Source organism: Ptychodera flava, chromosome 5 (assembly GCF_041260155.1).
Source record: "Ptychodera flava strain L36383 chromosome 5, AS_Pfla_20210202, whole genome shotgun sequence".
Classification (NCBI taxonomy): Eukaryota; Metazoa; Hemichordata; class Enteropneusta; family Ptychoderidae; genus Ptychodera; species Ptychodera flava.
Genome location: NC_091932.1, coordinates 23255591 through 23280062, shown reverse-complemented (window position 1 = coordinate 23280062; position 24472 = coordinate 23255591). Strand labels below are relative to the sequence as shown.

Genomic DNA, 24472 nt, shown 5'->3' with positions numbered 1-24472 from the left:
AACAGAAAACGTTTAATTGAAATTAATTTATTGTCTGATCCATCATTACTACTAGCATCGTCTTTTCTCTCTCCATCGGACAGCTCTCGATATGCATTATTCATCACATATCCATGACCATATCGCTATATCCTGGTGACGTTTACCGTAATGTATCAGCAGTGATATTTTATGGTAAACGTCGAGGTATGCACTGTAGACGTTACCGGTTTTAGAGCGTTAACGTTCCAAAACTACAACTGCAATTTGAGAGCAAACAAAGTAGGTGCAAACAAAATGGCTGGTAACTACCATACCATGTTGCAAACATAAAAATTGAAATTGTTTTGAGGAACAAGGATAGTTTGGATAGCTATAAGGATAGTTTGCTAGCTATATACAGGAATAATATGTTGTTCTATCTTGTCTTATTATACTATGAATCCAAATGGCCGTCTCTCTCGGCTTTGTGCGACGATTGAGCGCAATTGAAATCAGAAGAGATTTAAAAGCAGAGGAAAGCTTTTGATCGGTAACGACTGTAATAACATATTGAATCTGAAAAAGTTCTTCTTGTATCAATATTTTTGAATCCTGGTATTTTTCTGTGTTAATTGAGATATGGAGGATTTGTCACGCGCTGCGATTACTTCTTCGACGTACAGTTTATGAACGAAACCTGCTAACACAAATATAATTCCATATTTATGCGCAAGGTAGAATAAAAGTAAACCCTCAAAATTCAAGTTTTTAATTATTATTAAAATTTTGGATATGGGGTATATGACACATACATTATCCAATATCAAAGATATTATCCAATACCACTTATCTTCCGTTATATCAGCGTTCGTGTGATTTGTACCGCGACAGACACAGCACAAGTGATACTCGTGCTGATACGACACAGGAACAGGCGATATTCACTAATAACCTCTAAATATGAACTCCTCTCAACTTTGTGGTTTTAGATATAATATCTACCCCATATGTCCTCAGTGGGGATGGTAAACTGAATGTAGCGGCTTACCTCCCCCTGCAAACAACTGCGACTACGACAATGGTAATGATGACCCCTCCGGACGTAAGTGTGACAGATGTACCAACAGCTATAGCTGTGCGAATGAAACATAAGATACACTCGTTTATGTGCAAGTAGATTAGTGCCTTTCTTTCGAAATAATTCCTATAATGAACTTTAAGTCGCCCGCGAAGGCAATTTTAACTTTAATGTTTTCCGAAAACTTAGCGTTGTGTTATGAATTCGACTGGTTAATAACTCAGCCTGAGATGAAATTCATTAACAGACGACCTTACACCATTTACTCATCAAACCTTATCAAAAGTATTGATCAAGAGTATTTTTATGCAATTTTTAAACAAATACTAAATGTAAGAACATCGAAGTGACAGGAAATGCTCCATAAAAACGGTTCTCACAGCATAGCTCATAGGAGAAAAAAATGTGCAGTAGTTAAAGAATATCAATTAGTTTTAGGAAATATAGAGTGTCTTTATAATCAATGACTGGATTGGACATTGCTAAGACACTAAACATTCGTGAAATATACTGTCTCGTACCATACTTTGTTTTGAAAAGTACATGTTTTCAGGGTGTTACAGTGAAAGTTCGGGGAAAGAAAATCGTCAAATCTTAGCGACCTTAAATACTTAAAACACGTGCACAGGCTAAAGATCTAATCGCATTACACCGAACCCCCGTTCTCTAAAGTGTGAAAGTCCCGTGACGGAAGTATGATTTGAACTTTTTATAAGAAAGTTGATAAATTACTTAAGGGTTTTGAACAAAAACATACATAATAAAACAAGATCTAAATAATAATCGAGCGTTATGCATGTTTTCGAATGTGTAACAACAACATATATAGTTAAGTGAATTTGCGCAAGATGAATTAAAACAAGCCAGAATAAAACTCATCCCCTTTACTGTCTAATATTTCGCTCGTGAAGATCAATCCCATTTTAAATATTCGATGATCTTTAGTAAGTCTTTTTGTAACAGTATACTACCTATGTTTGATCTTGCCATATCTTTGTAGTTTTCGCCCGTTTTTGATGTCGTTGAAGACTGGTGTGAAAATCCGACAGTATGCGTAGACATGTTCACTGGGGCCTGTGTTGTAAGTATTGCTTTTGTGGTGCCAATATCTAGAATAGGCAGATACATGATCAAAATATGTCGAGATTATTTTGCTTAACTATGTGTTTTCCTTTTTGGATTTGAACATGTTTAGATGACGCGCTATTACTTTATACTTACCAATCTAAGCCAGAAATCCAACATATAATATTGGTGATTCAATAAAGCGCGAACCAGAGTATGTAAAAATATCTTTGGTTACAGATGTTTGTAAATGAAAAAACCGATGCTTTCAAAATGCTGCATTTATCATTCATAAAGAATATGGAATAATATCGATTTCCATCATAGTTGAACAGACTCGGAGTAATCGCAATTGCAAATGTAAGGCTAATAAAAATAAAGTAGAATATCCACTCACAAGTTTCACAGAGGGTTCCCGTGAAGCCTGGTTCACATTCACAGAAAACATGAACATTTTGCTGCCTACAAGTTCCATTGTTTTCGCACGGTGGCATATTTTCACATGTAATTCCTGTGAACAAACAAGGCAAGTTATATTCAGATCGGTGATTTTTTTCTTCGTATCCATAGTAAGTTTTACAGATTTCATTTGTCATGAAGTGAATCTGAACAGAATGTTTTTACATTTACAAACATTGAAAGTTCCTCTCCTTAAAATGCCCCAGCTGGATAATTTTGAAATTTTGTACTGGGTTTATTGTACGGGCGCAAAGCGAAAAGTTAATGATTGGGGATGCAATGGCAAACGGGTTACTTTTGACTGCCAAGGTATATCCGAAGACTAGTACGAAATGACAAACAAAAAAATTGAACTCCAGAAACGTACACTTAATGGCAATAAGAGAGCTGATATGTCGCTTTGTGAAAGATGAGCAGGTAGGATTAGGATCGAATTACAAAATACGTATGTAAAGAACGCTGTTTCTGTTGAAAAGATACAGACGTCGATTATGAAGGGGGAGTTGATGTAACTTAAATAACTCACTGCGTTCACATGTGTAGCCAGCGTAGCCTTGGGGACACTCACAATAAAACATGTCATCTTCACCATAACTAATGGAGCCGCATGTTCCATTGTTAATGCATGGGTTACTAAGGCACACGTTACTACTTTCTTCGCACGTAGGACCTTTCCAACCTTCTGTACAAACACATACCTTTTCTCCATCTTCTACGTAACAAGTTCCGCTGTTTTGGCAAATGTTAATGTCGCACTCTCCTGGTTTAAAAGCTTCAAGGAATAAAGCAACATATACATAAATAGTCATATAAATATATAAAGTCGTGTATATATATATATATTATATATATATATATATATATATATATATATATATATATATATATATATATATATATATATATTATCAGCGTGAGCAAATGCTAGGTTTCCACAGGAAGGACACATTGTTCAATGTACAATAGTAAGACCAACCTTAAATTTAATCCGAGTACAGATCTATGGTTGGTTTTAGACTTATTAGACTTGTTATACGTGTGTCTGAGTGTTTTATTATCAAGGAGACCACAGGACACAAAACAGCATGTTTCTATGATTTGCGTATAAATCTTGTTCATTTTTACCTATATTGCGAATTTGAGATCTTGAATGCGATATAGCCAGTGAATAAACGTTAAAGCAATTGTTCCTCGCAACAGAAGTGCAAAAAATTGATTCCAGCAACTGGTTTGAATACAATCTGCATTTCAGATATTCTGCTACCTTATTAAAGGTAGTTCCAATTAGTTAGCATTTGATCATTTAAAATGAATTTACTTTCAAAACGCAGTTTATTAGCTACTTAAATGAGAGAAGTACAGCAAAGAGAAACCGGGGGCAATATATACTGGTATGTCTACAACGTCATCGTTTAAACTTTGATAGGTCAGCAATGTTGATTGTGACGTAAATGCTTTTTTTATGAAAATACCGCTTGACAGAATATCTATTGCTTTATTACTTTGAAGCTATCTCTGCAAATGCTGTATAAGTACAAAAAAACTCTTAAAAATGCACTACACCCGAGACGAGTGTGTCAATAAAAGATGTTTGCATATCTAGAATTCATGATTTGTCCAGTATTGTAGCAGCAGTAATTGCATTTACCTTTGTAGAATACAGCAAAACCTTTATCATGATCATTCATGCTTGTTGAGAATTCAACCCGCAAGGAATTACCAGTCGTCAATCCTATCAAAAGGTCCATTTCACCTCGTATTCCACTACTTTGAGTAAGTTTCACTTTATTTCCGCTTTCACCATCGATGTTATAGAAAGACACCTGGTCATTGTAGATCCATCCGCCTTCACCCAGATACAGCATCCTCAGTGTTACATTGATGATTTCACCTGGTTCCGCTTCAACATACCAGTTGCAGTTATCCCAACCGGGATAGTTACCGGGGAATTCCGGAGACACTATCCAACCCTCCTTGTCTGTTATGCCAGTACGTCCACATTCTCCGAGTGTAGCTGTTGATTAGAAAAAAACCCCGCGTACATAACGATGGCAATTACAGACATTTGTCATCGGCCGTTGTCAAGACAGATGCTTGAGTAATATTTCGAAATTCAAGAGTAGGTTTCATTTAACATGATTTGTGGTGACAATTACACTGTTTTTACCGAAATCTCATACGCAATGACCTCGTACATTACTGATTCTTACTTACTTTCGTACACGGCAATTTTATTGAATCCACCGCAAGCTTGTGTCTCATCTCCTGGGCAAGCCTCATCACAGCTCCAGTTATCAAATTCAAGTTCATCATCAGGGATATTAATTTCACATTCACAATTCTGTCCTGTTAGGCATGCATAGTTCATTTTCTTTCCCCGGCAATGATTCAGACACATTTGTATCGTCATATCCGGGTGATTCATCTTTTCCTTTTGACATATTCCCCTATCGTAACATCCTTTATATCCTGGAACTTGATATTACACAGACAGTAATCATCTTTTACCTCAAATCAATTACTTAGCAAATATATTTAAACGAAAGTACAGTTATTACTCTATACATTTATCAAACTCTCGATATGAAGTTCAGTGCAATGCAACAAAGTTGAAGTGAAGTCTATGAAGCGAACTGAAATTGTGTTACCTTGATGCTTGACATAACCGCGTATTTTGTTTAAAGATTCATAATTTAGATGTTTATATTTACAACCCGTATTAAAACACGAATAGTACGGAGGCTCACACAAAAACGTGGACTGCGCATTTGTGTATTTATTTCGATTTAGTTTCAGTAGATAACAGAAAATATAAATATTTTGAAATTTTCGAAAATCTTTGCAAACTTATTTTCATCGACTTGCCATAGGCATGACCGTTAAACATATTTATCAGTCCAGTGTATAATCATCCCTTTACTGCTACAGCTGCTACGGTAACTAAGACTAAATAATTCTAATAAGCCATATTATTGAGACACTCACAATTACAGTAGACCCCAGCATCGTCGTCATTGCTACAGTCAGTGGTTTCTGTTTTGTATTCACACTGAAATATACTTTCTTCATTTCCTGAACATTCTACATCTGTCATCAACTTTTGTCTCGTCTTCGTTTCAGGGTTAAACGTAGCTTGACGCATTGCACCAGGAAAACCTGAAAATAAATGTAATCTTGGATTTACTAAACAATAATAAAGAGATCACCAGATATAGTGTGAAACTTTAGCGTGAAAATGGTAAATTTAAACTTTTGAAGACTATTGACGACGTGTTTAAATGCCCATAGGCTCTATCATTTTAACAATGGATTTGAAAAGACGCTTTGAACTTAGATGTAACTTAAGTCAAAATGCTTACGAAAACATCACCACAGAACTTTTACAAATATTGGGGACGAATGTACAACCTCATGTATTTAAATATCTGAAGACTTTCGGAGTTGCAAGTATGGTCGCTTCTTGTATCCGCAAAAAGCCCGAATAGTCCTAATTCATCAACAAGATATGAAATAGTCACTGTGACATTTTCTAAGATGACACAATAACGGAATTTCAAACAGTCAAAACATCTCTCAAAACCTGGATTGTTTCTGTGGTAATATCTATGCAAACAGTTTCAACAAACGGGACTTCAAAGGCTAAAAGGAAAGGGGTATCCTGGTGCATATAAATATGCTTTATTTGTGTACTGCATTACATGTATGCACTTTTTGAGCTAACATGTCCCTGCCACAGAATAGTTTTAGTTATTCCTCTTACCGACTTCCTTACAAACAACTTCTGCATCTTTGATATCCCATCCTACGTCACAAACAGTTCCCAATTGTTCATTCATGAAAACCCCAACGCGACCCTCAAAGGGAGTCTTCCCGTCTGCGAGTCGCACCGAGGCTTCTGAAATTAAGATAACCAATGATAGAGGGTGTCAAACCATATAATTAATCCCCTTGGGAGACTTAACATCTCCTACATATGTAGTGCTATTTTCAACAGTCGGTCCAGCTAAGATCGAGCCCTTTCAAGAAATTCTGTCATAGCTGCATATTAATAGCATGAAATTAAGCTCAAGCTAATCATATCACTAAAATAACTGAATTTTTTTCTTGTCAATTATACAACTCCATCTGCATGAATTAGCATTGTCTTCGTGTCATTATGTTAAACATATAATTTTCTTACTACTGGTGGATACGCTTTATAAATCAGAAACAACAGACCAGCTGATCAAGAGATACTTGGAAAAGAGGTTATGGAATTATGTTATTCTAAAGTATTGGAAGTGCATTAAAATATGCTTAGGGAAAGAGCAAGTTGTTGGCGATATCTCTAATCAATGTTTTAAGTAGTACGTTTCCCCTTTCCTCTTCCTACAAAACATTATCCCCATTAATCCCCCATTTCAAAATTTGTCTTCAACTCTCTATTACATGTTACTGTCCATTCCATCGGCAATCCACAAACAACAAAGTTTTAGTCCCTACTCGCCCACTCAATGCCCTCTCCCCGCATTAATATATGAGAAAAAATACCCACCCGAAAGAGTCGTTTACGAAATAGACTTTTAGATGCTTGAAGCGTGCAAATATCAAGTTGCTCGCAAAATGTTTTTTTTTTCTTTAGAGTGTATGCCAGTCGTGAGGGATGGACAGATTCAGTTTAAGCCACACGCAGCGTACAAGCATTCACAATGTATTAATTATGACTTATATAAGTCCTCTGGTGGTACATACCCTAGGAATGTTTTGAAAATAATTAGAGTAACAACGACTACATAGATCAAGAAATTAAAGAGGCACTCCCACTTGGTAACATTTTTAAAACACATTTTTTTAATGCCAACGGTCGATATTTGACGTGGCGACCTCGCACAGATCGCGAGATATCGATAAAAACATGTCATTTCCCTAGAGTATTTTTTCACATCCCGAAGTTTTACGATCGTTTCTAATTATGACCCAAAATCCCCCGAAGGTTTGCTGTTGTGCTGATGGACGATATTCTAGGGAGTCCAAAAACGTTCGAATGACGCAATTAATTTACCTCCCACTGCGAAGACTTTATATACATCATTATGCCTTTACCTCAGGTAAGTTTTTTAAAAACTTCTCCTTAGTTTTTGTCGTTTTCATTAATCTCAATCAGTTGTATTAGATTTTTAACCAATACCACATAGATATCATTTTTACGTGTAAAATATTAGCCGCCTCTGATGACTACATTTTGTTGTCTGCCACATAGTTACGTGTGGTTCGATACATAGCGGCCGCCACGTGGTACGCGTCTGCATACCACGCGGCCGCCGCCATGTATCAACCAAACGTAACTGTGCTAGTCACGGTGACACCTATGCGAATTCTGGTGGAATCAGCCAACTATGTTTTTCGTTTTTATGCCGAGTCAGTAAGACTCGGCTTTCTCCCACGGGGCATGACCGATCACCGACGCGAGTGGTACTGTGGCGTACAGCAGCGTCAGCGTAAACCGTACTCCTTAGCTTAGTTGACAATGGCCCCAGTGCCGAACGTTCGATGTTTGGAAGCTGAATTTAGGTGGGCCACCGGAATTCAAACTTTTACTTTTTTGAGGACATGTTTTTATCGATATCTCGCGATCCGCGCGCAGTCGCCACGTCAAATATCGACCGTTGGCATTAAAAAAATGTGTTTTAAAAATGTTACCAAGTGGGAGTGCCACTTTAAGAATGCATTTAACTGCAAAGTATGATATTATTGAGTTAGACAAAAATGAGTGCAGAATTCTGGGAAAGAAGAATCATTTAACATTAGTATGTAAATGAACCTAAAATAGTAATATTACAGCCTATAAGAGAATATTATATTGTTTAGTATTGCATACAAATGTTTTTGATCCTTTTAGGGGAGAGGGGCGATAAAAGTAGATAGTCATGCATACGGTGATTCAACAACAACTTCAACATTTAACAAAACACATCTTTAGATGCGGGTTGTACCAAGATTTTTGAGATGGTGAGACAATGTAACATCATATAGTGGCATGTACCGCACCACCTCGATCTTGTAAATATAGTACAATGTAATAAGTAATGGGTAGAGTAACACCAAGGGGTTGATACGCACGAGAGTATTCTCGCTGAAATGTCATAGAATCATGAAAGCTCTTTGATAAGGCCAAGAACAATCGAATGTTGAGTGTAACTACAGAAAACATGTATCGAAGAGGACAAAGAATAATAATCTCCAAACAAAATGTTCTATCTTCTGTCCTCTTAGTCTATTCATTGGTTGTCAGAAATTTTCATCCCACAAAACCTACAAATCGTCTTAAGGATCATAAACTTTGACTGAAAAACACTGAGACAATTTGTCAGGTAGTTGGCTATGCAAAGCGATAGCGGTTTTACTATATTTTGATACTAGCAAAAATAGCGTTTGTCATTCTGACACACAAGGATCTTTCGGTAATCCAGCTTATCACACGTAGCATAAAGCCGACTAATAAAACCGTTCCCTAAACTGCGATTTTCCTATGAAACAAATACAAAAATTCTCAATACTAAAGCTCAACGCTAACTATCTCTTAAAAATGTTATAAAACATGTTACTACTCTTAAGCGTTTATGACTCTAGCGAGCAAATGTTAGAGATAATATTGAGCTCGATGATCGCTAGGAAATCACGTAGTTCCTAATATCGTCAATATCATCATAATTTACGACACAAACAATGAACAGGTCCGGGAGAAGTTTCGGACACCAATAATTCAATGACAATATTCTGATCTTTCTTCTCTTTTTTCTTCTGATATTAGTGATATAACTCTGAAATTACGTCACTAAATTTGGTGAAACCTACCAAGGATATTTATCTGGTAAATATCTTATAGTCACATGAAGCACTGAGCAAGTTAATAAATAACTCATTTACATATTCAATGAAGATTTGTAATTTGTCGCACAACTCCAAAATAACTGCACATATTTGAGTAGATCTGCTGCAGATACTGATCCAAAAGATATCTGACTGTGTTGTGAAACATTTAGTAGTGAGAAGTCAATTAAGGATCATTTGCATATTCAATGAAGTTTGTAATTAGTGATATGCATCTAAAATTATGGCACATAAAATTGATGTAACCTGCTAGAGATATTGATAGATAAATATCTAATTGTTGCATGAAGCTCTGAGCAGTATCAAGTTAATTAAGGGATCATTTGCATATGTAATGAAATATGCAAATTAGTGATATTACTCCAAAATTAGAACATTAAATTTTTATGAAACGAACTACAGATGTTGATCTGATAGACATCTAATTGTCCCATAAAGCATTGAGAAGTGTCAAGTTAATAAACCGTTCATTTCCATATTTAAAAAATGAAGTTTTGTAATCAGTGATTATACGCCGAGGGTACTGTGCAAAAGTTGATGAAACCTGCTACATATAATGACCTTACAGATATCTGATTGTTCTGTGACGCCTATTAATATGTAATGAACCTGTTGTATACCACGTGAGCAATTTCAGTTTGCATACCTGGTTATGATTCAGCGTTTCCGTTACAAGTTAAAAACTTGCGTACGATTTTACGCAACTGTGTTTTTATTTGCGTAAAATGTATCAACAATGTGTATGGTAGGAATCAATATCTGAAGTAAGTTGGCCAGTCTTTTCTGTCAAACTGGGGTTCCTTTAATGCACATGCTCTATTAACAAAAAACAGTAGCCTGGGGGCTTCAAGGTATATGTAGCTGAACGCTTTCAATGCCATGATGCGTGTCTCGTACATGATCGCTGAGCAGCCTAATGACTTCATGTTCAAAAAAAGTCCTTTTTGACTACGAAAATAGCGTTTTCAAAGGGCCAACAAAAAGCAGATACTAGTAAAAATCCAGTGGGACCTCAAGAATGCAACCCTGACAGAGTCAAAATCATCACCCGCAAACACTTCCCAAATAACATGCAGCATTATGACCATTAACTGTATTTTGTTACCAACAACGTAAACTCGATCGATTCTCAATTTTTTTTTTGCATGTAGTGTCATTATCTGTACAGAACGTAACTGATTGACATCACGCTTTGTGATTATGAAATACAATGTTGCATAAGAAGTTGCGGTCCGCTAAAGTCTAAAATGTTGCAATATCATGATAAATGTCACTTGCAAGCAGGTGCATATGTTCTATTTTTGTCCTGCATTGAACCACCGTTCAGGCAATGTAGTGCGGGCTATTTACATCCGTGTCATGGGGCGGCATTTCTCAATGCGTATTAGTTTACGCAGTCGTGATTTTTTTATGTATTTCAGAACAATTTTGCGTAAAATACACAGGATTTTGCGTTAACGGAAACACTGATGATTATCTAATGTCATTGCCCATATCCTCAGGTGGTAAGCCATTCAGAGCGGGGACCTAGTCCAATGTAATCAAAGCTTACTCAATTTTCAATAATCAATTGAAATAATGTCACCTGATTAGTCTGCTTAGGAGCTAAATTTCATTTTACCTCAGGTTTTCAAACATGTGAGCTAATATCTTAGCGATGTCCTTGTGTATGTCTATCTGTATGTCTCTGTCTTTCTGTCTGTCTTTCCGTCTGCCTGTTTACACGATAACTCTAAAACGCCTGAACAGATTCAGGTCAGATTTGGTAGACAACTATCATAAGCTAATGGCAAAAACTGATTAGATTTTGGTTTGTGTGACCAGCATTTTTCATACCCATTTGCTCAATTAATTATTTTAGAACACAACTGACATACAATGAGAACGGCTGCACAGAATTGGATGAGATTTGCTACAAGTGTGATCACACAAGGATTTGTCCCAATGAAAGACATAAAAGTTTGACATGAAATTTAGGTACTAATTTGCGTTTTAAATCAACTTGTTAATTAGGAATATTAATATTAATTGACTCAATCAAATTGACGAACTTGCTACATATGTTGAAGATACTATGATTTATTAAACATTTTTACCTCAGTCATTTTGCATATTTAATGAACTTTTGTAATGGGGTTATGTATCTTGATTGACTTGACCAAACTTGACGCATTGTTCTGTATACATGGAAGATACTACGATACAATACTACTAAAAGTCTATGTCGTGTAACGTCGTGCAGAACTGTCCGATCGAGAACCGCTTCGACACGTGAAAACATCTCGTTACAATCTCATTTCACATGTATATATGCAAATCCTACGCCGAGGCTACTTCACTTAGATGCAAATGAACGAAAGGTGCAGCTGCCAATCATTATGTAAAACTACTTCCAAGAGTACCTATAAAGAGTAGAGTGGAATTGTCAAGTTTTTCTCTATTTCACTGTTTACTTTTGAATGATTTAGATATCAAACTATTTTCCAATCGTTTAGTGTATCTTGATAAAGCAAAATTATCTTACAAGAAAAGCAGTTTTTTTTAATTTTAGCGCTGCATTGCAGTCATTTTGTCCCACGGTAAAACCAAAGGAAAATGCGAATAAAAAGACTATTGACTACAAAACTGTTTAGTTTCAGCGCAGCAAGAATCACAACATGGAGAATACATTCGCGGGCGCAGCCCTGAAGATACATCCTCCCAACAGCGATTGGGGAAAAACTGTGGATGAATATAGGATGCCACAGAACAGCATATACCACCAAAGAGGAAAAGTAAACAAGTTCACAAACAGAAATGCCTGACATCAGGACCTCTAATTGGCTGAAAGAACAGCAGTATCCAGCCTAGTGGGAAGTGATTAGCACAAATCCCATGCCCTGGTCTGATGTCACTCTATCGCGGCAAAGTTCCATATGCGAGGCTTTGTTGTAACACTTTAGCAAAAAATTGCGAGACTGGAAAGAGAAAGTGACACTTTCTCCCATTGGTGAGAATCTCTTGTTATTCTCATTGCTCACCAATGAGAATAAAACAATTCTCACTGGTGAGCAGTGAGAAATGAACTCCTTGGTGAGAAAACAAATTCTCACCGGTGAGAATGGAAATTCTCACCAAGCACGGTGAGAATGGTAATTTTCACAGTGAGAATGTATCATACTCATTATACACTGGTGAGAATCAACCGGACTCACCATTAATTGGTGAGAATCAGCCAGACTTGTTGTTCACTGGTGTGAATCAATCTGATTAATTCTCACCAGTGAACAATGAGTCTGGTTGATTCTCACCAATGATGATTATCATATTTCATTCTCAAGATAAAATTACCACTCTGTGCTTGGTGAGAATTTCCATTCTCACCGGTGAGAATCTATTATCTCACAATGGAGTAGATTGCTCTCTGCTCACCGGTGAGAATTTTTGAATTCTCACCAGTGGCAGAAAGAATGACAAGATATTCTCACCAATTGCGAGAGAGCGGCACTTTCTCGCTCCAGTCTCGCACTTGTTTCCGATATTGTAAGAAGTACTTCTGTGGCACTTAGATCCAAAATAGACAGATACATGAACATGTCAAGAGTATTTTGTAAAAATGATTAAGCATTCTACCTTCTTGGATTAGCACTTGTATACATGGCCTACTATTACTTTATACTTCGCCATCTAAGCAAGTTTGTATAAAATCAAACAAAAGACATTTGAAAAAAAATAAACAGAACGCGTAATAGAGTATGTACATGCAATGTGTTGGTAAAACATGTTTCTAAGTTATAGAATCACGATGCTCTAAAAATGCAATACTTAACTGTCATGAAGAACATATAATGATATCGATTATCATAATGATTGAACAAACTTGCAATAATCACAATTGCAAAAGTAAGGCTAATAATATAGAGTATCCACTCACGGTTTTCACAGAAGGGTCCGGTGTAACCTGGTTCACATTCGCAGAAAGCAGTATCATTTTCCTGTCTACAAACTCCATTGTTTTCGCAAAATGTCATATTTTCACATGTAATTCCTGTGAACAAACAATGCAAATAATTCGGATCGACGGCTTTCTCTATTAAGTATTACAGGTTTCGTTTGACGAGTGCTCAAAGAAATTGATTATACATTTACATCCATGTAAAGACGCTACTGTACGTGGTTTATTTTACAGCTGGGCCTTAAATGTCACAGAGGAACAATTCAATTAATGACAATGGCAGGGTTGATATATCACTTGGTAAAGGTAAGCACGTTGGGTTAGGATCAATTTAATGACATACGTATGACTAGAACGATGCTCTGTAGAAATGATACAGACATTATTTATAAAGAACGGAAGTATGATATTACTTTAATAACTCACTGTGTTCACAGGTGTAGCCAGCGAAACCGGGGGAACACTCACAATAAAAGGTGTCATTTTCGCCAATACTAATGGAGCCGCATGTGCCATTGTTAACACATGGATTACTAAGGCACACGTTATTACTTTCTTCACATGTTGGACCTTTCCAACCTTCTCTACACACACACATCTTTTCTCCATCTTCTACGTAACATGTTCCGCTGTTTTGGCAAATGTTAATGTCGCACTCTCCAGGCAAAAAAGCTTCCGGAAAAACAGTAAGATATCATTATATGAACAGCAATACCTATATTTCATGAAGTATAATTTCAACTTCTCACAGAAAACGATGTAATAGAAATCAATGAATTGAAACTAGCCACTCATTTGTATACAGCCTACACTTCAAAGATACCGCTATTTCAACAAAATAGTTTCACTAAGTTTGCATTTTATCATTTAAAATGATATTACATTTCAGACGTCATGTTATGAACAGAGAGAATTTCATTTGAGAGAAAACTGAGGCAATTGCAACAGATACTGATGTAATAAGTACAACGTTATCGTTAAAACATATGCTAATCATGACGTAAAAGCTGATCTTATCAAAAATACAGCTTGACAGAATATTTACAATACTAATTATACTTTTAACTTTCAAGGCACCTCTTTAGCGCTACGTGTCATATGAGTTCAATACATCTTTGTCTCGCTTTTCGTCTGATACGATAAAAGTACTGTAACAATAAGATGTATTCATATTAACAATACATGCGTTGGTCACTTTTCTAGCAGCAGAAGACGTTACCTTTGTAGAACATAGCAAAACCTTTATCATGGTAGTACCGGCTTGTTGTGAATTCAACCCGCAAGGAATTATCGGTCGTCAATCCTACCCAAAAGTCCATCACACCTTGTATTCCGCTGTTTTGAGTAAGTTTCACTTTATTTTCGCTTCTACCATCGATGTTATAGAAAGACACCTGGTCATTGTAAAGTCCGCCTGCACCCAGATACAGCATCCTCAGTGTTACATTGATAACTTTACTTGGTTCCACTTCAACGTGCCAGTTGCAGTCATCCCAACCGGGATAGTCGCCGGGAAATTCATGAGATACTATCCAACCCTCTTCGTCTGTAATGTCAGTACGTCCACACTCTCCCAGTGTAGCTGTAGATCAGAAAACAAAATACTGACAACGATATCTCTTGCAGCCATTCGTCATCAGTTTTGTCAAAACTAAGATCTTTGAGTAATGTTTCGAAATAGAAAAGTGTTTTTCAATCAACATTTGGTAATATTTTACTTCTTTACCTCAAGCACAAATGCCATTACCTAGCACATTGTCGATTCCTGCATATACTTACTTTCGTAAACAGCACTTTTATTGAATCCAGCGCATGCTTGTGTCTCGTCTCCTGGGCAAGCCTCATCACAGCTCCAGTTATCAAATTTAAATTCATCATCAGGGAAATTAATTTCACATTCACAATTCTGTCCTGTTAGGCAAGCGTAGTTCATGCTGTTGTCTCGGCAATGCTTCAAGCACATTTGTATTGTCATATCCGGGTGATTTGTCTTGTCTTTCTGACATACTCTTCTATCGTAACATCCTTTATATCCTGGAACTTGATATAACACAGCCAGTAATCGTCATTTATCACAAATTAATTAAACCAAATTGTGCAAATATTCAAACGAAAGTAGAGTTATTACTTTGCACATTATTAATCTCTTTACACCATGTTCAGTGCAAAGAAGTAATGTTGATTCACGTTACTTAAGCAATACTTACGTTCGTATATTAAAAGTAACTTTGTTGAAACATATAAGAGATCGAGCAGCTGAAAACCTACATGAAACCGTAAATATAGATTCTTTGTAGGAAAACAATCAACTGTTGTGCAATTAAGTGAAATATATGAAGAAATCAAACTTGGAGACCTTGATGACTACATAGCCCTGTATTTTGTTTAAACAATCTATAATTTAGATGCTCATACATACAATCCGCATTAAAACACTAATGGTACAATGGTTAATATAAACACTTCTACCGCGATTTTGTGTATTTATATCTATTATTTTCAGTAGATAAAAGAAAAATATTTTCGGGTAAGCTTTCAAATTAATATTTTAAAATTTTCAAATATCTTTTTAAACTTACATTTATCAACTTACCGTAGGCATACTTTTTCCGTAACCCTAAAGGACGTTGATAATTGCAGTGTCCAATTTTCTCTAATATACTTCTGCAGTTTCTACTGTAACGAACACTAAAAATTTAATGTCAAAGTTCTGAGAAGTTAAAGTACTGAGATACTCACAATTACAGTAGACCCCAGCATCGTCCTCATTGCTACAGTCAGTCATTTCGGTTTTATATTCACACTGAAATATACTTTCTTCATAACCTGAACATTCTACATCTGTCATCAACTTTTGTCTCGCCTTCTTTTCAGGGTTTAACGTAGCTGGACGCATTGCACCAGGAAAACCTGAAGTAAAAGAAATCTTGGACTTACTAACCACTCTAAAAAGATCACCAGATAGAAGATTGACTTTTTGCATACACAAACTAAGTCGCTTTGTAACAAAGAACAAACCTTTGGAAAACTAGTAGCGGCCTCTTCAACTGTATAATTTTTGCATTTATTTTTATAAGACGCTCTGAACTTAAATGTAACTAAGTGAAAATGCTTACGACAGCATGGCCACAGAGCTTTTTCAAACATTAGCAACAAATCAACAAACTCATATATTTTAATAACTGAACATTTTCGGAGTTGCAACTTAAGTATGGTTTCTCAGATACACGCCTACTCATAAGCCTGAATTCAATGGTTGAGTGGTATTTTCAAATATGGCACATAATTAAATTCCAAGGAGTCAAAACATCTCTGAAGTCTCAAAGGAGAGGGGTTTCCTGATGCATAAATGAAAAGGATTTATTTGTGTACTGCAAAAAATATCTACACTTCTCCGAGTCAACATATCAATGTAACGTAATGATTATGATAATATCTCTTACCGGCTTCTTTACAAACGACATCCGCATCATTGATATTCCATCCTACGTCACAAACAGTTCCCCATTGTTCATTCATGAAAACCTCCACGCGACCCTCAAATGGAGTCTTCCCGCCTCTGAGTCGCACCAAGGCGTCTAAAATTCAGATAATCAATGTAAGAGAATTGTAGGCTATTTACGTTATTCATCCTTAGAAAAGGATACATCGATTATCAATATAGTGCCATTTCCAAATGTCGGAACAGCTCAAATTTACCTCGACTCCTTTTGGGAAAATCTTGTCATAGTTGCATGTTAATAGCATGAAATTAAGCGCAAGGTAACCACGTCACTAAAATAGCTTAAATTTACTGTTGTCAACGATACAATTGTCATAATTGTACCCCCGTCAAGCTGAAATACCATTATCTACATGCCATTTAACATATAACTTTCTTATTACGGGTGGATACGCTTAACAATTCAGAATCAACAGACCAGCTGACAAAGAGACACTTGGAAAAGAGGTTTGTATGTAGAAAAATGCTATTCTAAAGTATTTGAAGTGCATTAAAATATGCTTAGACGAAAGAGGAAGCTGTTGGTGATATCATATATTTAATTGATGTTTCAAGGAGGAACTTTCCCCTTGCCTCTTTCTACATAAATATTATTACCATTAGTCCTCCCCTGCATTACAAAACATGTCTTTAACCCTATTTCTGTCAAATGTTGCTGTCAATTACATTCACAGTCCTCAAACAACAAAGTCCTTACTCGCGCAATCGATGCCCGCTCCCCTGCGCTTTAATTCGAAATAAAAGAACGATTATATACATCAAGACATAAAGAATGCAAAATATAACTGCGAAGTATTATACTATTGAGTCAGACACAAAATGAGTAAAGGATTCTAGGGGAAAATAAATGTTTTACATTAGTATGTAAATGAACCTAAAAAGATAAAATTACAGCCCGTTCTGTTCATATACATCTGCCATTATAACTGAGGATATCATTTAGTTTTGCATACTGATGATTTGTGTTGTTCTTGTTGTTTGTTGTTTTGTTTTGTTTGTGATAAAAGAAGATAGTCGTGCATAAGGTGATATTTGACTGCATGTCTTTAGATTCAGGATATATCAAAATCTGTGAGATGGTATTGTATGTGTAACATCTTAGTTATAGTGGCATGTACGGCACAACCTTAATTTTGCAAATATAGTACAATGTAAAAATAATATAATACATTGAGTGAGATAAAATGGTTTATACACAGGAGCAGTATTCTAGCCGAAAATGTAGGAGAATCATGAAAGCACAATAAGGCCAAGAACAATTGGATATTGAGTGTTACCACAGAGCACGTCTATCGAGGAGGACAAGGAATAATACATTCAAAAACAAAAATTCTCTCAAATCGGTTTATAAAATCTCCAAAACTCTCCCATTTGCTTCGTCTATTTTTTGGGTGTCAGACATTAAACCTGCAATACTTACGATAATCTGAAAGATATTGACCAAATTAGCAGATAACCCCTGGGACTATTTGTTAGGTAGTTGCAAAGCGATGGCTTTTGGGTTAAATTATTGCAAAATTGGGTCAAATTTTTGCAAAATTTAGCGAAGGAGAACGTTTGCAGGTGGCGTTATTTTCTATCGCCAGACGCTTTTCTAATGACCCAAGCACGTTGTATTTCCATGCTATTTTGAAATCCACTGTAATGAACTTTAAACATGTGAATAACATTGTTGAACTCTGTTGATGTTGTTTGCTATTGAAAGCTGTACTACGACGGTCACTGTGCCACAGTCAACATCAGTCTTGCTGCGCTCCCTTTGAGAAACACACTCGTACACTGACAGCTTGGACGCTATTATATTTCCCTTATCATATTTCCCGCCGATGAAACTGCACAGAACGCTAACGATATTTTTTGGTACAGTGTGTACAGGTCGGTACAACGATTGGTATACTAGCGCTTTCATACTGATCCTATCGATCAGCTGATACCGTGCAGCCTGCCGTCGATGCATGAACATTCAGTTCTCTTTATGCCTGGCATTCAACCATGCTTCAGCTTTTAAATGGCATGGTTTTGGAAGTTTTTGTTTCAAGTTCGATATAGACGGTACGGATGCAAACTTTTTTCATTTCCTTCAAAAAGACATAGTTTTTTATTTCTAAATCGAACCGTAAAAGTTTATGTGTTGAAATTGCGTGCTCAGTGCAGTGCAGTGTGGAGTGCATGTAAATGTATACCGTATACAGATTCAGGGCCGATCATGCCGGACGATGCTCACTGACTTTAAACTCGCCTTAAATTTCCCTTTTTATTCGTTTTCTACATCGCCTCGTACATTATGATGTGCAAAGTTTGCTTTCGTCCATTGAGGGCCGGGAGGGTACATTTTTGCTTAAGTGTCAAAGTAGTATTTGTCATTATGACACACAAGGATCTCTCAGTAAGGCAGGTTATCACGGGAAGTGTAAAGCAGCTTAAAAATACAGTTCCATAAACTGTAATATTACCATGGATAAATAAAACAATGCTCAGCTATAAATATCTCGATATCAATGGTACCGAGGTCATAACACTTCTCTAAAGCGTTCATGATACTAGCGTTAAGAAATGTCAATGTGAACACAATGTTCGAGTTAATGTAGAGCTAGTTGGTAGTTAGAAAATCATACGAGATCGCAGCTCTTCCCCATATCGTCCACCTTATCATAATTTACGACACGAATCTTGCTTCAAAACGCAAGTGGGCCCTGGAATAGTTTCGGACACTAATAACTCAACGACAATTTTCTATTTTTTCTTCTCTCTTTTTCTTCCGATATTGTCTAATTGACACGATGACGTAGAGTGTACACAATTCTGAAATTACGGTATATACTCAGCAGAGTTTGTAAAATTTCTGTTATTTGCATACATTCCATACTGACCGAGCACCAGCCTTGTAAATGAATATCTACCTACAGTCATCAGTCAAAGCTTCTATACTTGTCTACATGAAGGTTTTTGAACGTCTATTGATAAGAATTTATACAAAGGAATTTCATGTTTGCAATGGATCTCACTTCAAGTTCTCCACATAAAACATTTTCACATTCCCCGAAGCATCACGGGCTGTGTCGGTTTGCATTTTTCAATAAGATGGTCTAAAATCAAATGCACCTTCGGATGTAAAAATGCTTACCGAAGTGTGGTCACAGAGCGTTTGCCAAACATTGACACTGAAAGTTCAACTGAGATCAGAACAAATAATAATTTTTTTGGCTCTATCTTAGATATGGTTGTTGCAAATGTAATCTACCGAATTGATCAGGGCAAGAAATGGTGAAATTGGCAAAGACCGTATAGTTTAGTTAAGAGAATCTGAAACACATCCCCGGAGATTGGATGGTATTTGTTGTAAGAGGATTTTGGAAATATACAGCAAATTGTACTTTAGTTCCTTAATTGCTTTATCATTGCCTCGCTTAAATATGCAAATGAGAAGAATAATATAGTTTTCATCAAAATAATTAGAGAATGACACTTACTGTTACCATGAATGCAGGAGATGATACCGATTAAAGCCGTCAGTATTAGTACGAATTGAGGGTTCCGAAAACTAACTTTTGGACACCAAACCTCCTTCATACCGGATTCTGTGCGTTTCAGCTTCCAACAGCAGGCAAACAAGTACTGAGTCAGCACATGCACCGTGTCGTGAAGTGTACTTCACAATAATCCGTTTGCACGTAACAGTAAATCATATATGGTGTTTTTCTGTTAATTCCTCTTTTGTGTTTATCTAATGTCATTGGTCATATCTTGATACTGCCAACTAGTCAGAGTGAAGACCCAGTTCAAATGTAAACACGCTCAACTTTTGATGAAACAATTTGCACATTGTCACCTGATTAGTCTACTGGGGAGCTGGTTTTATATACATTCGGTATGCCACTCTATTTAAAATGATTCTACAGAGGAGTGCACAACTTAGTATAAATGGATGATATTACTCCAATGATTACGAATGAACTTGTATAAGTAGAGCCTGCGATTTGACATTCCCAGGCGGATCATTAGCACACATTGAGGTATGACACCTGTAAAATATGTTGACGTGATAAATTTACCTGCCAAATTTGACGATTACAATGCGTGCGCACTCGGCCAAGTGACATACGTCAAGTAGGCCACAAAATTGTGACAAATAAACTGCCGCACAGAACAATATCCCTCACAATGATCAACATGTCTTTGACCGTAGAATCCATCAACATGGGCCACAAAATGGGGACAAAGTAACAGTCTTACAAAGAATTCACCCACACAAGTAACTCCTTTCATCTTGCCTTAATCTTTTGGGGCCAAAACACGCCAAAGACTGTATGTGACTACGCTACCACAGTCTGCTTCATTACAACAGTAGCGGTAGAGGAGAACACAGCTCTATTACATGAAATTTTAGAAAATCTGAAAACCAGTATTCTACATTGTACCTACAAAGGAATCTGTTTGACAACCATCTACTTTGTTAATACCGCAGAGAAAGAGGCTTTATGATCTAATTGAGGACCCATGTTTTTCTATTAGGGGTGAACACGAATCGATTTGGGACCTCACTCCACAACAGAGATAAAAGACCCTCTTGGAAGGAAAATCTACCTAATTTTATAACAATGTACGGAATAAAAAGAAAGCACAATGATTTTAAGCAGAGTGAAACGGAAAATGTTAGTCTGATGGAAGCGCATCGATTGATCTTACAGCTTCCTGTACTTCACTACAACATTTCTAAATAGCAAATAACAAAACATTAATTTCTCCTTATAACTTTAGAACTTGTAACTTGAGAAATCGTATTTTTAGCGAAATTAAACAATAACGTCGAAGTTAACTGCAGCCGTTGCGTATAGTTGCTGTCCTAAAACTTGATCTTGAACTGTTTTAAACAATACTGATTTTACCTACAGGCAAGTAGATTTCCAACGTCCCAAACCTCTGATTGGTTGTTGGAAGTCCTGTTGTTGAAGTATATGTAGTATTATATTATAGCTTTGTCAATACCAGTGAATTTTGTGACGTCATACCCCTTGAGTATTATTGATAATGTATCCGATTATTCAGCATTGCGGCCCCACAGCGAGCATAACAATATGAGTTTTTTTGAAAAAAAAGGACTCCGCACTTAAAAGGAGGGAAAGTATGGGATAAACCATGTAATACACAAAACGACAAATCTTGATAATGGTGCACAATATCGATAATAATGTCTTACCGTACGATTTATCATGCACTTGTCGTCTGCTCTGTCTGGCTCGCGCACAGCATTCAGTCCCCGTCGGCCTTCCGATACGCTGCATGTAGTGCACTGTACCACTACTATTAGTATTACGTTGTTTACAGCATGGCTCGCTTCGTTGATGTATAGGTGAATCAGAACTCAGTACGCTTGCAAATTCCCAGACGATACAGGGCGACACATGGCATATTATGTATGGCAATGGCCATGTAAACGATGCATGTGCGAAACGCTACTCGAACCAGCCATAACGGGCCAACAACGGTAGCTGTCATCAACCTTGACCGAAAGCGTCCACGGACATTACTACGGAGAAATTCAAAGTGTCGGTTCAAGGTCAGCTACTGCCAACAATCGTGACTACCGTGGACTCTTCGTTAATCCAACATCTCGGCCACCTAGTTCTGTTGCACTAACTGTAATCGGACACAACTTTCATGCATCGTTTTTTCTCCTTGTCTGTGGTTTCTCCTTGCCCCACGTTCTTGACATCGCGACAGAGACCCTCCAGTATGTTTGTCAACTGTACCTTTCAAGCACCCGTTTACGTCGAGTTTTCCCGTTCATCGAAATAAAATAGCTCTTCTCAAGTAGCCATCGAAAATTAAATTTATAGACACAATTATTAATGAAATTTAAACGTTTGAATAACATTGTTGAAATATGTTGATATCGTTTGCAATTGAATGTTGTACTACTAGCGACATAATAATGATCGTTTCGATCAGCTGATACCATGCAGCTCGCTGATCATGCGAATGTCGATGCATTAACATTCCGTTTTCTTAAAGTATTGCAGTTCACCGTGTCGGATTTTTGAATGGCGTGATATTGAAAGGTGATGTTTCAAGTTCGTTATAGACGGTAGGGATGCAATTCCTTTTCATTTCCTTCGAAAATACATCGTTTTTTATTTCCAAATTGAACCGTTACAGTGCTGCTCATTATTTTGTGCTTAGTGAGGTGCAGTGTGGAGTGCATGTAAATGTATACAGTATACAGATTCAGGGCCGATCATGCCGGACGATGCTCACTGGCTTCAAACTCAGTTTTAATTTCCTTTTTAATTCGTTTTCTACATTTGCAAATTCACTGACATTGCCAAAGCTAAAAATAATAGCAATAATCTACCCCCTCCCGGCCCATAACGGACTCAAGCAAACTTTCCATCCCATAATGTACTCGGCTTCGGTCGTACATTATGTTGTGCAACGTTTGCTTTCGTCCATTATGGGCCGGGAGGGGGTAGATTATTGCTTAAGTAACAGGCTGTTATTGACGAAAGGGTGAATAATTGTAACACCTCCAAACTAAAAGAAAAACTGAGACTCTAATGACACGACTCTACTTATGGGAAAGTAGGCTCACATAACAGTTGGCACAACATTTGGCTCTGGGTAAAGATATTATTTTTCAATGCATAAACTAAATAAAAAGGGAAAAATTAGTAGAAGAAATGAGAAATGAGAAATTGACATTTGAGTAGTGATCGACCTAGCCTGTTTTCTATTAAGACCACTGTCTACGCTGGTACGAAATATTTAATTAAAGGTATTATAAAAGATGATAAGGTCATGCATAGCTGTTGCGGTACATAAATCTCTTTGGAAGGTCATTAAAACATCTTGAAGTAAATACACTTCAGAAAACATTCGGCAAAGAAAAATACCATTTGTACTCATATGTGAAAACATACCAGAATAGAACAGCCATTGCTATAAACCGAGAAGTCTGTACATACAGAAAACCACTTCATATTTACCCTGTTCGAAAACATTATGGTACCTAAAAGGAGGCCCGAGTAGTGCTGCAGTAATGAACACACTCTGCGTCCCATGGCGTTGAAGCTAGTGCCTTTTTCTGCCGTGTATCTTTTTTCCATAAGCCATGACTATCAGTAGAATCAAGGGAAAACGAGGAAGAAAAGGGAATTCTGAATCCTGAGTCTCGGTAAAGTGGTAGCAAGGGACCTAACAATTAGGTGGAGAGCACAACTGATCACCTTGTATTGTAAGTACACGAAGGTATGGTTCGGAGGCAGCAAGATCCACAACATGGAGAATCGATTGAGGGACGCTACCCTGAAGATACATCCTCTCACAAGTGAAAAAAATTGTCACGGCTGCTGACCCAGCCGAATCCAACAATGTGGGAAAACACACCAGTTATCAACATTGTGGATGAATATAAAGGGCTGTGTAAGAGTAAAGTGAAAAAAGTAAACAAGCTGTAAAATACAGGATCACCTAATATGTAGACCTGTTTTGGGGTGAAAACACAACAGTATCTTGCCTCCATTGGAAGTGATGTAGTAAAACTCTCACATGTCGTGGTCTGATCCAAATATATCGTTGCAAAAGTTGCACCACAGCCATGAGAAAA

At 36.9% G+C, this 24472-nt stretch overlaps 1 protein-coding gene across 1 annotated transcript; it reads right to left on the bottom strand.

Annotated features, from left to right (window-relative positions):
- Positions 1–1951: 1951 nt before the first annotated feature.
- On the bottom strand, positions 1952–20471 carry LOC139133587 (protein jagged-1b-like). The gene is made up of 14 exons (XM_070700319.1): positions 20340–20471; positions 16811–16945; positions 16107–16277; positions 15147–15407; positions 14587–14949; positions 13794–14039; positions 13347–13460; positions 6324–6458; positions 5549–5719; positions 4778–5038; positions 4212–4577; positions 3090–3335; positions 2502–2615; positions 1952–2148 (listed from the first exon to the last, which is right to left on the bottom strand). The coding sequence occupies exons 1-14, from the start codon at positions 20437–20439 to the stop codon at positions 1952–1954; spliced, it is 2880 nt and encodes a 959-aa protein (XP_070556420.1). The 5' UTR covers positions 20440–20471.
- Positions 20472–24472: the final 4001 nt, after the last annotated feature.